The 16,093-nt window shown below is 48.1% G+C and overlaps 1 protein-coding gene across 3 annotated transcripts in view; it reads left to right on the top strand.

Moving 5' to 3' along the window:
- The window catches only part of LOC144753936 (E3 ubiquitin-protein ligase TRIM39-like), an 872,539-nt gene that overhangs the window by 745,134 nt on the left and 111,312 nt on the right, over nt 1-16,093 (top strand). For all 3 annotated transcript variants that reach the window (XM_078641465.1, XM_078641464.1, XM_078641463.1), the window contains one exon: nt 3,760-3,875. In XM_078641465.1, the coding sequence (XP_078497591.1) occupies nt 3,760-3,875 (116 nt within the window). The remainder of the gene's footprint in view (nt 1-3,759; nt 3,876-16,093) is intronic.

The following is a 16,093-nucleotide window of genomic DNA, read 5'->3' as shown; positions in this document are numbered from 1 at the left end:
TACCCCAAAACATATACCCCTATACCCATACTTACCTTATCCAAACGTTTAAAAAAAAACATGCTTTTACCATTCATGCATTTACAACGAATTTCGTTGTAAATGTATGCGTGGTAAAAGCATATAAAATGTAATGCCATGCGTTATAATGGCATTGCGGAATCATGGTACTTTCGTAATGAAAGTATGCGGAGTGATGGTATGCGTGTTGGGCCCTGCTCAGCCCGCCCAAGCACCGCAGGAGCGTAGCATGCACCAATCCCCTTCTCTTGTCCACCGACAACCCACTGATTAGAATTTCCAGTGAGCCTCCCAGTGAACCCGAAAAGAGGGTGGCTTAATACGAAACACCAAGTCTCCCACCCCGTAGTATGGCAGGACACGGCTCCCTCCTTCACGCTTCTGCACCTATGACAACAAGGGAGAGAACATCTCTCAATCAATAATCAATAAACAATATGGCCTCTGCATTCGTGACCATGTACCACCAAAACACCAAATACATATACCCCCTCCTTACCAGTGGCAGGTGCAGGCTTGGCTTCGTGTAGGGACTGGGTTTTTCCACAATACGAAATTTGCACCAGGGATATATAAACTCAGTCAGGGGCACAAAAACGATGTATCCTGCATATACTGAAAGTGCAATTCAAAGCACCATAAACGGGGAAAAAGAAAGCTGGGTACTATTTTTAGAAGAATCTCCAGCTACAAAAAACCCCTTAAAATGTATTAAAACAAGGAAAAACGGGAAGAGACAAGTGACTCTCTGTCCATAACGCCGGCGTCTTGTGTGAACGGAAGAAAACAGCGGAATGACCTAAAACGTCACTTCCGCTGTTCAACGATGTTGACAAGCAAAACCCCGGGTCTGCTCGATGGAAGCAAACAGCGCGTCTGACTCCGCGCAGCTCTGCCGGCAAGACCAAGGTGAGAACGGGAGCCCCCGCTCTCGTTTCAAACAAAAAACGTTACACACAAGAACGCCTAGCGAGAAAAACACAAGGAAGGAGACAAACGAGGAAAAGGGCCAAAAATAGAAAAAAGGAAGGGAGGGAACTAACTAACTGACTTACTAAGACAGCGGGAAGGTAGGGACAGCGAAGACAGGGAAAACTCTCAAAAATGACCAGGAATCGCCCACGAGCCCGTGGGAGACGATAGGGATCAAAAATAGGACAAAGGGACTTCCTCAGCAAGATACAGGAACCAAGGGAGCTGGATACCAAGGCCACAACGTTGGCGATATCGAGCAATGAACAGGGAGGTAGGACACAATTAAATACCTCAGCCCCTGGTCATGTGATGGTGGCCCATGGTCACAGAAACAGGACTAACTACAATTTCCTAACAATGCGGAAAGAAAGTTGCGGAATAATGGGTGTTTACCCTCCCCGGTAAGTACATTGGTGGCACGGCGGCCCACATCTCCAGCAACATACTCATATTTTTTCACCACCCATTTGAAAAATGCTTAGGTCTCTCTCATTGATGGCCAGCACCGACATACACTTTTAGACACACCTCCCGCCACAAGTTCTAGAATTGCGAACTTTAGAGCTGGGGAGCTATGTTTGAATCTCTGCATCAGCTCAACATCCTGTGATTCCAGGCAAATCGCTTTGTCTCCCCGTGCCTACCACAAATGAATGTGTTCTTCTGTAATGTAAATTGTGCTCATGCCATGTTGTCGAGTTCGCGCTATATAATATTGCAATGAAATATAAAGTAGGTAAACTCGAGTTCACACACTACTGAACGCGCACTCTTAAGTGCATAAGCGGTGCACTGTGAATCGGAGCGGTTCACAGGCCTGTCACACATAAGAAATGCTATCAAAACGAAATCCTACAAAACAATATACTACTGGCCGGCAGCAGTTCATACCCGGACAACGTTGGGATGGGCTGCATATATATAGTTTGACTGTGGCACCACAAGAACCAGAAAGCTACGTGGCGGCATGAAAGCCCATCCCATGAAGAAGTGCGCCAAGCACGAAACTTGTCGGAAAGGACTTCATTTGTTGGCAACAGTTCCCTTTTGCTGTGCTGTGTTTTCACCCGATCGAATAAAGAATGCCGATTTCTAACATCTCTGTGGACTCCTTCATCTGCAGGCGACTGCTTTTTGGATTGTTTGCGGCACCGCCTGAGCCGCGTTGTGAGCCCTGCTGCAAGCTGTGCAGCCCTCCTGAAACGATTAGTTTTGAGTCGGCGTTGGGAGAGATGTTGCCTATGGGGGAAGTCATGAACACGGACTTCAGGAGCCCTGTTTCCGCAACCCACTTGGTGTTTAATTAGTAAGGATGACAGACTTGGCAACTCACTGATGTTTGACTGTGGCACCACAAGAACCAGAAAGCCACGCGGCGGCGACGCCCTGTAGGTGGGCCTTACTACACACAGGTGCCTTACAAATCGCCACGGTGTCACTCTGAATGAAAGCCCATCCCATGAAGAAGTGCAGCAAGCACGAAACGCGTCGGAAAAGACTTCATTTGTTGGCAACAGTTCCCTTTTGCTGTGCTGTGTTTCACCCCATCGAATAAAGAAGGCCAATTTCTAACATCTCTGTGGGCTCCTTCATCTGCAGGCAACTGCTTTTTTGATATATGTATTTATATATATATATATATATCAGCGCCACAAGTCTTATGGCAGCGATGCCCTACCACGATATGAAATATGGTGCGTTCCTGTTCTTTGACGATTCATTGGTGCACAAATTGCTGCCTAGCACCTACATAGGCAAGATTGTTTTTGCACAAGAAGGGTGTGCATGGTTATTTAGGTGGGCTTGCCACCTGAATCTTCCCCTTTCTAGTGGCCAGCAGCAGAGAAATTTGCCACCAACCCACAATAAACAAGAGTGCTAAGAAGACTATGCATGTTAGTCATGTCAGATGACAGAAGGGCTACAGGTGTAAGCGCACAGAGCTCTTTAGTCAGAAGAAATAAGACTTGGCAAAAAATCCAGGGTGACCCCACAGAAAGTTCAAATTTCTAACAACATTTAGTGCAACAATACAATTTGGAGAGATGTGGCCTAACAGCCAAAGTTTCCGACTTTAAGAGCAGTATGGCCTAAATATTATGTGAATCTCTGTAAATCATTTCTAGAATGACGTAAATTGGTCTTCGGCTTACCAAGGGCCCGTTATGATCTGCAAACGTTTTTCAGTAGGATTTCATGTTTGATGCCCTTATTATTTCTAATTTATCATTAAATATGTGGCCCATAATTGTGAAATGGCATTGATTTCTGCCACACCTAAAGAAGATTCCACCGTGTAATGTTGTTCCCAATGGCAAAAATTGAAGTAGTTGTTCAGTAGTAGTAGTGTATTTACCATAGGATGCAGCGCGTGCCCATCATAACTTACTATAGCTTACCTTACTTATCCTTATACAGATTCTACAGTACTTGATCATGTCTCCCATGGCATTTTTGGCACTCTATCTTTAATTCTGTACCAACCTATAATTAGCCAAATACATTTACTGTCTTATATCGGGTAGCTTGTTTCACACAAACCTCGTTACACACACATATATATTGGCAGTGCCCTTATAAGGCGACCCCGAAACCCAGACATTTGTCATATGGCTACTGATTTCCGCCTTGGTAACCTCTTAGGGACTGTCATAAGCTAACACTGGAGAACATGCAGTTTAAACATAATGCCCACATAATATCAGTATTTTATGATATTAAACATACAAATAGTCTTATATATTATGACTTTCTTGTTTACAGGTATGAATATTCGTGGAATCTGTCACCCACTAGAAATTCAACTCTGAATAAGCGAAGTCTGCAGAATTCCTACACATTCAGTGACTTTGTACTGGAAAAGATAAGGAATTTAAAAGGTAATTATACTCCGGCTGATGAGACCAGTCATATCTAGAACGGGTTTGGTAAGGCATCAGATACTTCTCTTACCCTGTACAGTATATCTCCTTTTTAAACTCCCTCATGGCTCTGTCCGCCTCTTTAGTTATCAGACTATCATCTGATTGGTGTGAGCTGTCTAATGGGGAAGCCTGATGGTTATCCAGTGTGGCTTCACGGTCTTAACAAAATAAACAGACGTAATCAGTACCAATAAACTACTTACAAATAGACTGTTATATTTTGTTAGTAGTTGCAATTGGATGTGTGCCCAATAATTGGGTGTTTGCCTACGGCGGATCCTAATGACCATGTCCAGTTCTTTAAGTCCCAACGTCTAGCTTGGCTTTATCTGTAGTCTTGTCTTGTATCACTGTCCTGTGTCTGCATGCCCCTCTCTGGCTGCTAAGCTCTGTGTCTCCATGCCAATGATTCTATGCCTATTTAGATTCTGAAGTCTATGGTAAGCTCCCCTGGCAATTTGCCACTGACTGTCACCCTACACCTATTTCTGGGGGAATCACTGACAGAATATCGAGGAGCAAAATATCGACCTGCCAAAATATAGAATGCCAGAATATCGAATTCCTATCTACAAACAGGTAAGAACAAAAATATTGAATCCAATATATTGTTGTAAATAATATAGTTTGTTAAAATATCGATTTTTTTTTAATTCTTAACAGTAATGTAAAATTAATGAAATAATAAATATAATTAACTAAAACATACTTAAAAATACTTAACCTTAAATTGTATAAATAATTAATGTAAGTTAAAAAACATTAACATGCCTTTTTATTTTTTAATACATATATATATATATATATATATATATTAACTTAATATTAATACAAAATATTCAATATTTTTAGCGTCGGTAAGCGGGAGGGTAACATTTATTATTCCCACTCCAGTGAGAGCAACAGTAGGGAAAGCGTTGGATAGCGGGAAGGTACAAATTACTATTCCAACTCAAGTGAGTGCAACATTAGGGAAAGTGTTGGATAGCGGAAGAGTAAAAATTACTATTGCCACTCTAGTGAGTGCAACAGTAGGGAAAGGGTTGGATAGTGGGAAGGTAAAAATTACTATTCCCACTCCAGTGAGTGCAACAGTAGGAAAAGTGTTGGATAGCGGAAGAGTAAAAATTACTATTCCCACTCCAGTGCGTGCAACAGTAGGGAAATCGTTGGATAGCGGGAGGGTAAAACTTACTATTCCCACTCCAGTGAGTGCAACAGTAGGGAAAGCATTGGATAGCGTAGGGGTAAAAATTACTATTCACACTCCAGTGAGTGCAACAGTAGAGAAAGTAATGATTTAATAGTTAAATAAAAATAAATTATCAATGCCAATAAAAAGATTATTATAATTAATTACCAATTACAAAATATGTAATAATTAATTATAAATACCAATAAATGCTATGTATTAAAAATGTATTACCTATTCATAATTAACAACCAATTAATTTTCAATACCAAACATTAGTAATAAAAGCATCACCAATTAATAATTACCAGTAAATAATCAATACACAAAATAAGTTCAATTATTACTTAATTACAATTAAATTACTTCCCACCTTATTCTCCTGTAAACCCACAACCCCCTCCGAATAATAAATTAATGCAATATAATTCTCAATTCATAAAAATGAATTACCAATTAATAAAAAAGAATTACCTATTAATATACATTAATTACCAATTAATACTTAATTAACAATACATTAATTATCAAAACCAATAAATAAAAATAAATAATTAATAACAATTAATTTATTTCCCACCCTATTCCCCTATAAACCAACAACCCGCTACAGAACTAAAACGCAAAATAAAATAAAAAAAATTAATAATTCTTATTTTATTTCCTATAATTAAATCACTTCCCACCCTATTCCCCTATAAACCCACAATCCGCAACGGCATTAAATTACGCAAAAATTAAATAACATAAAATTCATTACTTTAAAAAAATTCAAACATACATTACCAAAATAATACATACTTTTAACACATATACTAACACTTAAAAACACTATAAAAAATTCGATATTTTGAACAACTATATTATGACTGTTGATATTACTAACTTCGATATTATGAAAATCGATATTTCTTACATGAATTTCGATATTCTGCACCACTATATTTTTGCAATTCAATATTCTGTCCATTCTATAAAAAACTCGATATTCTGTCCGGTCGATATATATTTTTTTATATTGTGAATGTTCACCATTTCTGGGTTCATGCTCCCTGCCCATCCCAATCTATTCCATTGGCCATATACTTGACACCATACCTAGCCCTTGCCACCTGGCCTGAGTGACTCCCTCACATAGTGTAGGTGATTCACTACTCATAGTGTGTAAAGACGTTTTTTTCTCAGGTGTCATATTCGTGGATATGTATGCCAGTGTGCGTTTGTGTCACTGAATGACTCCTTTCGATTCCATTTGTAGAGGACACATTTGTAGATCACACACTGCCTCTCTGGGGCACCTGGGTGTTTCCCAGTGACTCAGGTTCTTCTCCTATGTTTTTCTTGATTGTGAGTGTGTGTCACAGCGATTGACCATGTGGGGAGCTGGGTGCGCTAGCCACTGGGTTGGTCAATATTGTGTGAAGTCAGTGTGTCTGCCTCAGTACTGAGGTTTGCGTGATTATTTTGAAGAGGGATGTCCTTTCGGTAACTGCGTTAAAAATGAAAGTGTAGTAGGTAGTATGTTGTGTGAGACGGTTTTTAATATTTAGCAAATAATGCTTAATTCAAAGAGCATCTTCGCAGTTGAAGGGAATTTTGATTCTGATGCATGTTTATGTGGAACTGCAGCAGGAGACTCAGAGCAATAATTGGGTATTGATGCCTGTGGTCTAATGTGGCAGCCACTGAGGTCAGGTCTTGCTGGAGGTTGTCTTTGATAAAGTTTTCAAATAAGTTGAATGACAGTTTGACTGTCATTTGTTGCGGGTTGTGAGATGGATTGGTATCAGAAAGGTCAATGAGGGTATGGTCTGTCCAGTTCAGAGATAATGAGGGGTGACAAGTAGGGGTTGATATGGAGGTGAAAGGTGGCGAAATGGCCAAGATGGTGAGTGGTATGGTTTCATTGTGACAGCTGCCCAAAGACTTGCACCATGCACTACATTGGGACACCCCTGTGTCTGGCTAATTCTCTTCCTCTTGAGATCTTCTGGAGTCCTGGCAGAGCTGCATAAGCCATGAGAGGAGCAGTAGAGAGCAGCACATGGAGACTGAATAGGCTACGCTACAGTAGACTCTGGTTTCCTTGAGACTGCTTGAAGGAATGGGAGGTGAGGCCTCTTCATCGTGCTTCGGCCAGACGGGGGCCTCCTGTGGAACTAGTAGGCGTCAGCCCGTCATGTAAGGTGCAGGGACTAGAGCAGCAGTAATCACAATGCTGGGCCCTTGGTGCTTTTACCAGTGCGGCCTCTGTTGCTGCAGGAACAGGCTCTTCCCCTCCTCACCTCCCTGCCAACTTGTAGTTGGTGTTTGCTCCCCAGGAGAATTTCCAATTAAGCCCACAATTTGAAGGCGGGGTTAAGGACTTCAACACCATAGGCTGGACACTAAAGAGAGTAAGCACTACATGGCATTTCAGTGAGGGATGTATTTATAAGTCATTACTAAGAACCACTGCTATCAGGTGTCAATCGATGGCCACCACTTTCTGGAGTACCAGCAGCATTCTCCTCTGCACACTGTCCACAGCTAACACATTCCTGGGGATGTAATTGTGAACTGCATCAACTTTGCTGACCTGTCTGTGCCCAGCATGTACTCTCCCCCAGTTCCCTATGTGTGGCAGCCCCCATCCATACCCAGTGTTCAACCACTATCCCGCGGAGTCCTGTGTGGCAAGATAACCAGCGTTTCTGTTCCTCTATGTAACACTACAAACACCTTGCCTCGCTGAGGACCTCGTGACTGGATTGGATAGCCTCCTCAGTTGCTCCCTCTCCTGTCAAATGGGACATAAACTGGGTCAGCCTGCCTGAACTCTTGCTTTCCCATTCCTGCCTTTGTGGAATCGGACAGAAAAGGGGGTGGTGATGAACAGAGTGCCTGAATTAAGCAGACCACTCTTACCCAGTCCAAAGAGCAGGGCTTGATCCATCACCGTTTTTTAGCTCACTGCACCATCCCAGCTCAGAACTTGGCTATATGCAAATTAGTCTGTTCCTGTCCCAGTGCATGATGGGAACAGGACAAACCAAACTACCAAGCCAATTCTTATACTGGGAAGGAAACAAGCTACCGGGGACCTGTTTCTGGCATTTCAGCCTCGTCGGCCCGGCTTGCTTGAATCCTGATGGTGCAATGAGCAAGGGACTCACATCTGAGTATACCCTTCCACGCCAGTGAAGAATTGGCTTGGTAGTTTGGTCTGCCCTGTTCCCATGATGCACTGGGCCAGGGACAGACTAATTTGCATATAGCCAGGTTCTGAACTGGGATGGTGCAGTGAGCTAAAAAACGGTGATGGATCAAGCCCTGATCTGTTGACTGGGTAGGAGTGTTCTGATTAACTCAGATACTCTGTCCATCACCACCACCTTTTTGAAATTGTTTTTGTGGAATCGGACAGCAGTACAATACCTGGCTAAAGTGCTCCCTGCATCATGGTGAAGCAGTGTAATCCCAAATGTGGCAACACCGTGGAGCCTGGTCCCCATCTTTCTGCCTCTGGAATTGGTCTAGATGACGATGGGGAGCTGGAATTACTCGATGAGATCCTAAATGCCATCAGAGGTGCAAAAGCATCCCTGTAGCCCAAAATAGATGCCCTTGCCATCGAAATGAGGCATTTGAAGGCAGATCATACAGAACTCAAGGACAGAGTGTAGTCCAATGAATCAGCGTTGGCTGCGCTGCACTCCTCAGTGATAGAAATGCAAGCACATGTTAAAGCCCTGCAGTGGGAAAATGGAGGATGCTGAGGGCGATCATGATGTAGTAATGTGCATATTATGGGTCTTCTGGAAGGGGCAGAGGGCTCTAGTATGGAACTGTTTTTGGAAGACTACCCATTGCACCCAGTTTTGGAAGGGAAGTAGTCCACCATTTTCTACACGTAAGGTGCCCACAGGGTCCCGAATAGAGTGACCCCACCTATGGCCCCACTAAGCCCAGTTGTAGCTGCTTGCTTAATTATTGGGACAAGAACCATATCACTTAGGTCTACAGGACTAGTTGCCCATGGCAGGTGGAGATCAGAGAATTCTCTTTTTCACAACACCGCTGATGAGTGAGATTGGTTGGATGCCAGGGGTGGAACCACTTTAGGGTCCAGTAAGTTGGGAAAACACTGGTGGCAGACACAGCGGATATGGTGACTGCATCGAACAGGAGCAAAGGGTAGACCTTCTCGAGAGGGAATGTATGTTGTGGTCGAGGGGGTGCTGCATGGTGTACCTCTGTCACTGGTGTCCATCTCACCCCAAATAATAATCAATCCCAGTTTTTGGACACCCTTCCACCAACATTGGTATAGGATCTCTAGCAGCACCGCAGGCCAGATTGACCCTCCACACCTTCAAGAGGCGGTGAGCATCAAGTCAGCACGCTCCTTTGGCTCCTGGAACTAGATAGGCAGGTGCATGACATGCGGTGGGCCTTGCACCCCACGACAGCCAAATACTTTTCCTCGGTCCACCAATTTCACTCCAGAATTGATTGATCTTTTTCTTTGCAGTTTGTCGATGACTCATCACATTCTAGGCAATGTAGTCCATTTAAGATGCTGGTGCTGTGGGGCAGATAATGTGAATGGATACCCACTTGGAAGTTAAACGTACAGGCATTACAAGATGCCTAGTTTAGAAACACCTTAGGCACATACATAAATCGCTACTTTGTGGAAAATAAGGGCTCAGCGTCTCGCAGGGGGGGGGGGGGTCTAAACCACATATGGTGTGAAGGCCACACTGCACAAAGACATATATTGCAACTGGAACACAAAGGGAGGAGGCCAGATGTCTGAACAGGATTGGCGGTGGGTGACAAACACACTGTCACAGTCCTTAGGAAGGAACATGTCCCCCTGGTGAACAGGTTGGGACATCTGGACTACAGGGAATGAATTTCCAGTCAGCATTCTGAGAGGGACATGGTAGGACACCTATTGGCCTGATTCCTACGAACTTATTCATCTAGAACCCCAGTGGGAGCCACACTGTCCTACGAGCTGACACCCCTAGGACCTCGGTGGGAGTCACACAGTTCCTGAGAGGTGAGATGGTTAACACACAGATGGACTTATGTCTTCATGGATTATATAACAGAGATACTGACATGACTGCCGAACTACTTTTGCAGGCCAATATGGATAGGGCCCTGTTGGGCCTTTTTTCCCCAAAACTTTTTCGCTTTTTGCCCCCCTAATTTGAAATGTCTCCCCCATGGTAATAAACCTGTATAGGCCATGTGTGGTGTGAGACACCTTGTTAATATGTGAAGTCATGTAATGGTGTGAGCACTTGTAAATTTCCCCCATTGTAAAATGTACCCTGGTGAAATGTTCTGTATTTAAAATGGATGCCAAGGCCATGGGTTTTGCCACCTGACTGCCATAGGTCAGCGGTCTAGTTATTATTACCCAGCCACCCCTAGCTTTTGGAGGGAAAGCCTCGCACCCAGGGTGCTCAACCCCTCCCCTTGAGCCAGTTTAGGCCAGCTTTGCCAACTTTCTAGAAGGTTCTGGCACTGCCTGGGAGGAGGGTATAAGTAAGGGGGATGTGCCACCAGAGACACACACAGAGCTGGGACAGGAACGTGAGGGGACCTGCTGCGAGGTGCTACCGCCACATGGGCCTGTGAGCTGGGCCCTGCATCCCTAAAACCCCCCCTCTGCTGTCCCCCCGGGCCCCTGACGGAGGGCCCCTACCCAGGTCCCTGACACCGTGGGGACTGTGAATTACGCCAGCGCTGCGCAACAGAAGCCCCAGGAGGTAATGAGGTAAGGAGTGGGCCCATGAGGAACTGAAGTGGGACTGTCTATCACCCCCTGGAGGAGCTGTGGCCCCCTTGGAAGCGTTGGGCCGTGAGGAGCCGCCTGGGGAGGATTGGGCCCCTGAGGGACTGTGGCGTGCTAAAGCACTGTGCCCTGTGACTGGTGTGGCCCCCGGAGTGCTGTTGGCCCTGAGAGCTGTGTGGGCCGAGGGAGGAGCGGTGCGCTGCGAATAGCGCCGTTTACTGAGGAGAATGGCGCCATGTGGCCTGAAGGGACTGTGAGGGGGATAGAGCTGGAGGAGCCTACCCTCGTTTTGGCGCGCTTGCGGAAATATAAATAATTAATAAAAGGGAGCCTACCCCTGATTGCGGCCGTCCTCACCGCCGCAGCCCAAGGAGTGTTGGCGCTGCCTTGCGCCGGTTGGATATCGCCGAAAAACACCGCCGTGGCCCAGCGCCGCCTTGGAGAGACCCCGACTGTTGTGGTTAACGTTGCGGCCCCCGGTGCCAGGAGAGGGCCGCCGAAGTGAAGAGAGGCCGCGTTAGGCCCTGAGGCCTCCATCACTCGCGTCACGTGATGGGGCGCCCGGCCGCGTCATTGGCCACGCCCCCACACAGCCGCGCACGGATTGGCTGCCCAGCCGGGCATCAGGAAGAGGCCCAGAAAGCCCGCGGAAGCTGCTGCAAAGCCCCGGGTTCCCGTGACGCAGAGGGAACCCGGGAGAAGCCGACGGGGGTGTTGCGGGGCTCCCGTGGTGGAGAGGGAGCCCCGACTGGCCACGAGAAGCGTCGCTGCCGTGAGGAGAGAGAGCGGAGGGTGGGAGCCTACCCCGCCTCCGCCTGTGACGGAGTGCCCCGGGGAGAGCCCGGCTGTCGGGAGGAGGGGGGCCTTAATTAGATGGTGACGGGGGTGGAGAAGGCAACGGGGCACAGGGTCGGTGCTCGCCCCCACCCCTCTTCTGTTGGAAATTGGGACTGGGCCCTGTAGGCCCTGGAGGTACGCAGGAGACCTCCTAGACTGAGCAACATCCCCACAGTGAGAAGTGGAGGCCGGGTTCTTGCCATAAGTAGAATTAATCCCTGGTTAGGGGAAGGGAGAGGCTCTGGAAATCATTATGACAAAGAGTTACCTGAGCCCTAGGAACTGGCTATCCTGGCCTAATGACAGAGTGATCCCTGGTTAAGGAAGTGCTGATTACCGGCCTACAGTAAAGTGTGTTACTGGGGTCAGTGCTGACCGCCTGACGTCCCATGTCATTCCCTTGTGCCCCCTGTTGATTGCGATCTAGGATAACGCAAGTTACCCTGTGTGTTCACCAAACGACATGTCTAGGTCCCGGGGAGGGTTTGCCCTAGGCTGAGGTTCGTAGGCCTAAGGTTCTATGCCCCCCGACGTTTCACGTGATGTCGCCATTGGGCTCCCCAGCCCATTCTACCAGCAGTTCAGATGGCAAGTCTCATGAGGGTTCCGATAATGGCGAGTTGGAGCGCGATCGACTCCTCGCAGCCGTCTCTCTGGATGCCGATCGCCTGTCGTGTTTCAGAAAGTCTTCTGCCTGCTGGGGTGTTGAAAAGATATGCTGTCGTCCCCTGTGGTGGATCCGTAGGCGGGCCGGGTATAGCATCGCATATTTGATGCTACGGGATTGAAGTTGTTTTTTTACCGCCTGGAACTTTCTTCTGGCGTCCTGCACCATTTGGGTGAAGTCGGGGTAGAACGACAGGGTAGTGTTCTCGTGGCGCACCTCGCCCTTGTCTCGTGCCAAACGTAGTAGCGTGTCCCTATCTCTGTAGTTCAGGAACTTCATGATGATCGGTTGCGGCGTGGCGCCCGGAGGGTGTTTTGGCGCCAGGGAACGGTGCGCTCTCTCAATAACTAGGTGCGCCGAGAAGGCGTCGCGCCCAAAAAGATCTATCAGCAGCCGTTCCATGTAGTCCTCCAGGCGCCCCGTGTTGGTGGTCTCGGCCAGGCCCAGCACGCATACGTTATTTCGTCTGGAGCGGGATTCTAAATCCTCATTACGTTCTGCGATCACCTTCAGAAGTTTGTCTATATGAGCCATGTGCTGCCTGCTAGTTGTAGCCCCATCCTCAATATCCGACACCCTCTGCTCTACACTCTTGATGCGCTCCTCATAACCATCCAGTTTTGCCACCACGTTGGCCATGGAGTCTATTTTCGAGTCTATGGACGTGAGGCTTTGCTGCAGTCCGACCAGGATGGCTTTCCAACTGTCATCTCGTGGTTCAGGCGAGCCCGCGTTGCCCTGAGTGCTGGAGGTCGCTCCCAGTGTTCTGCGCGTGTCAAATGGGAGTTTCGACTGTCGTTGCTCCGGTTTGCCCATCCTGGCTAGCTTCTAAGCACCCCACCCCAGCGGATCCGGTTCGTGAGGCGACGCAGGGTCTGTGCCAGCCGGTGGCTCAATTGACAATGGTGGATGTTGGATGGTCAGCCGCCCCTCACGCAGGGGTCCAGACGCTCTCTCTGCGCCTCACGCCCAACTTCCAGGGCAGCCTGTCCCCCCGGTGTAGCGCTTCAAACTGCTCTCACCTCCAAGAAGCTCGGTGCAGTTTGCCAGTTGATGCAGGAATGGCTGGGGGGGCTGCAGGGCTCTGTTGTCTCCACCGTCGTCAGGCGCCCAGCATCTACCTCCGATCCAGGTGCCTCCGCTTGTGTGTGTCCAGGGACCCGCTCACGGTCCCGGGCTGGCAGCGCTCAGCAATTTCCCGGCCGCCGCGGCCCGTCGTCTACAAAATGGCGGCCGCGTCTCCCCTCTGCCGAGGGACGCTCTGTGATCCGCGCTGCGCTGCCCTTGCAGCTCCTCACAGTGCAGTATGGTCGCCCGCTGGCCTCACCTCCCGCTTCGCCGCAGTGTCCGTTGGGGCCCAGAGGCTGCTCCCTCAGTCGCTAATGGCTCGCCGCGCGGGAAGCGCCCTCCAGCACTCGGCCCTTCTGACCGCGGGCTCGCGTAGTCTTGCGATCCGCTCTCTCGCTCCGGCACCGTGCGCCTCCGTGGCCCCGAATCGTTTGTCAGCCGATTAGTTCCTTGATCCGCCTGGGTGTATGTTGTCATCCGGGGATCTGTTTTTGACTAGGGGGGGAGGGGAGGTTGATTCCTGGCATGTTGGGGCAGCCGGTGTGGGAGGGCAGGGGAGAGGGGGAGAGCGGGGGATAGGGGTATTGCGGAACGTTCAGTTTATGAGAGGAGGGGGCTGGGTTGAGAAAAATAGGGGACGGGTAATTCGAGTGGCTGAATGGTGTGGGAGGAAGAGTGTCTTCAGTGGTAGCCTAACAACTGCTGTTTATCACAGACAATGCAGGACAAGCAGTTAGATGACGCTCCAGGCGTCAGAGTGATGACATGGAATGTGAGAGGGCTCAATGATCCCCGGAAACGACGACAAGTACTGGGTTATCTAGATAGGCATAACGTTAATATAGCTTTCCTACAGGAAACGCATCAGGCACAGGGATCTGCCCCTAAATTTGCAACTAGGTGGGCCTCACACGGCTGTTTTGCGTCGTACTCTTCTTACACAAGAGGGGTGGCCATCTTGATTAAACGTGGGCTGCATTTTGTGGAACGAGGGAGGGAAGAGGATTCGGATGGTAGATACTGCTTGTTGTGGGGGTCCCTACTGACACATGACGTTGCACTTGTGAACTATTATGGGCCTAATGTGGATGATCCTCACTACCTGCAATTGCTACATGGTAAGGTGAAAGCACTAGGGTGTAGGTACCTCATCTGGGGTGGGGATTTCAATACTGTCGTAGACCCAACGTGGGACAGAACACAGGCTACACCGGCACTTTACACTACCTCTCAACGTGCCTTACACGATATAGTCACAGGGGAGGGACTGATTGATACATGGCGCTTTCTACACCAATCGTTGCGGGAAGGCACACATCACTCCTATGTCCATAATACATGGGCTAGGCTGGATTATATATTTGTGGCGAGAGGGATGGCTAACTGGGTCCACAAGGCGCAACATATGGCTAGAACATTTTCGGACCATTCCCCCGTGTGCGTTTCCATGCACTTACCAGTAGACACTGCTCCCTATCTGGGTTGGCGACTGAACTCCGAACACCTACAGGATGCTGCCTTTAGGGCAGAGCTGGAGCTTGAGATAACTGACTTCTTCCCTAGAAACACTGGCTCTGTGACTAGTCTTACCACCGTCTGGGAGGCCTTCAAAGTGACTGTCAGGGGGTGGTGTATTGCTAAGGGGGGGGGGGCGTACTGAGAGCGCTACGTGGTACCCTACGCAGACTAGAGAATGAACTGAAGGCATTGGAGCGTGAGGCAAGAAGCGCCGCTGACCCCTCCCCTATACAAGCGCGCATTAGGGAAAAACTGTTGGAATATATCGAAGACGCTGACCGCGAGAGTAGGTTTCAAGGGAAACCGGGAGAGGCAAGGAAATATGGGGAGGGAGACAGGTCGGGGAGGTCTCTGGCTGGAGCTGTTCGACCACCGCGATTCCAAAACTTCGTAACAGAACTCCAGGATGGTCAAGGGGGGCTGTGCAGATCATTACCGGGACAAATGGAAATACTAACAGAGTTTTTAAAACACTTTATACATCACAACACAGCGCCGCGTTATCACTGGAGAGCTACTTCGAAGACGTGGCTCTAGCATGGTTGAGCCCTGGGCAGCAGAAATTCTTGGCAGCCGACCTTGAGGTGGACGAAATTAAGGACGCTATAATGGGAATGGCATCTGGCAAATGCCCAGGATCGGACGGGATCCCTGTCGAATTTTATAAGACCTATGTACACATACTAGCTCCTATACTTAAGGCAGTATTCTACGAGGCGCTGGAAGAGGGCGTACTCCCAGACACTATGCGAGAAGCGCACATATTGTCCTTACTTAAGCCAGGTAAAGATCCCGTGCACTGCGATCCTTATAGGCCCCTGTCCCTGTTGAACAGTGACACGAAAATACTAGCTAAAGTTCTGGCCACCAGGTTGAACCTCCTGCTTGAAAAATTGGTTTTACCGGACCAAGCGGGCTTTGTGCCTAATCGGGCCACCTCGCACAATTTGCGTACGTTGCTTGCTATCATCCAGGACATTACTCCTAAATGCGCGTCAGTAGCCGTCTTTCTGGACGCTACCAAAGCGTTTGATTCCCTGGAATGGGATTACATGTTTGGGACTCTGGCCTATATGGGGATGCCGGGACAGTTCCTG

The sequence above is a fragment of the Lissotriton helveticus genome, chromosome 5_1 (genome assembly GCF_964261635.1).
Source record: "Lissotriton helveticus chromosome 5_1, aLisHel1.1, whole genome shotgun sequence".
NCBI lineage: Eukaryota > Metazoa > Chordata > Amphibia > Caudata > Salamandridae > Lissotriton > Lissotriton helveticus.
Note: the sequence above shows the minus strand (reverse complement) of the source record. Positions and strands in the feature narration are given on the sequence as shown.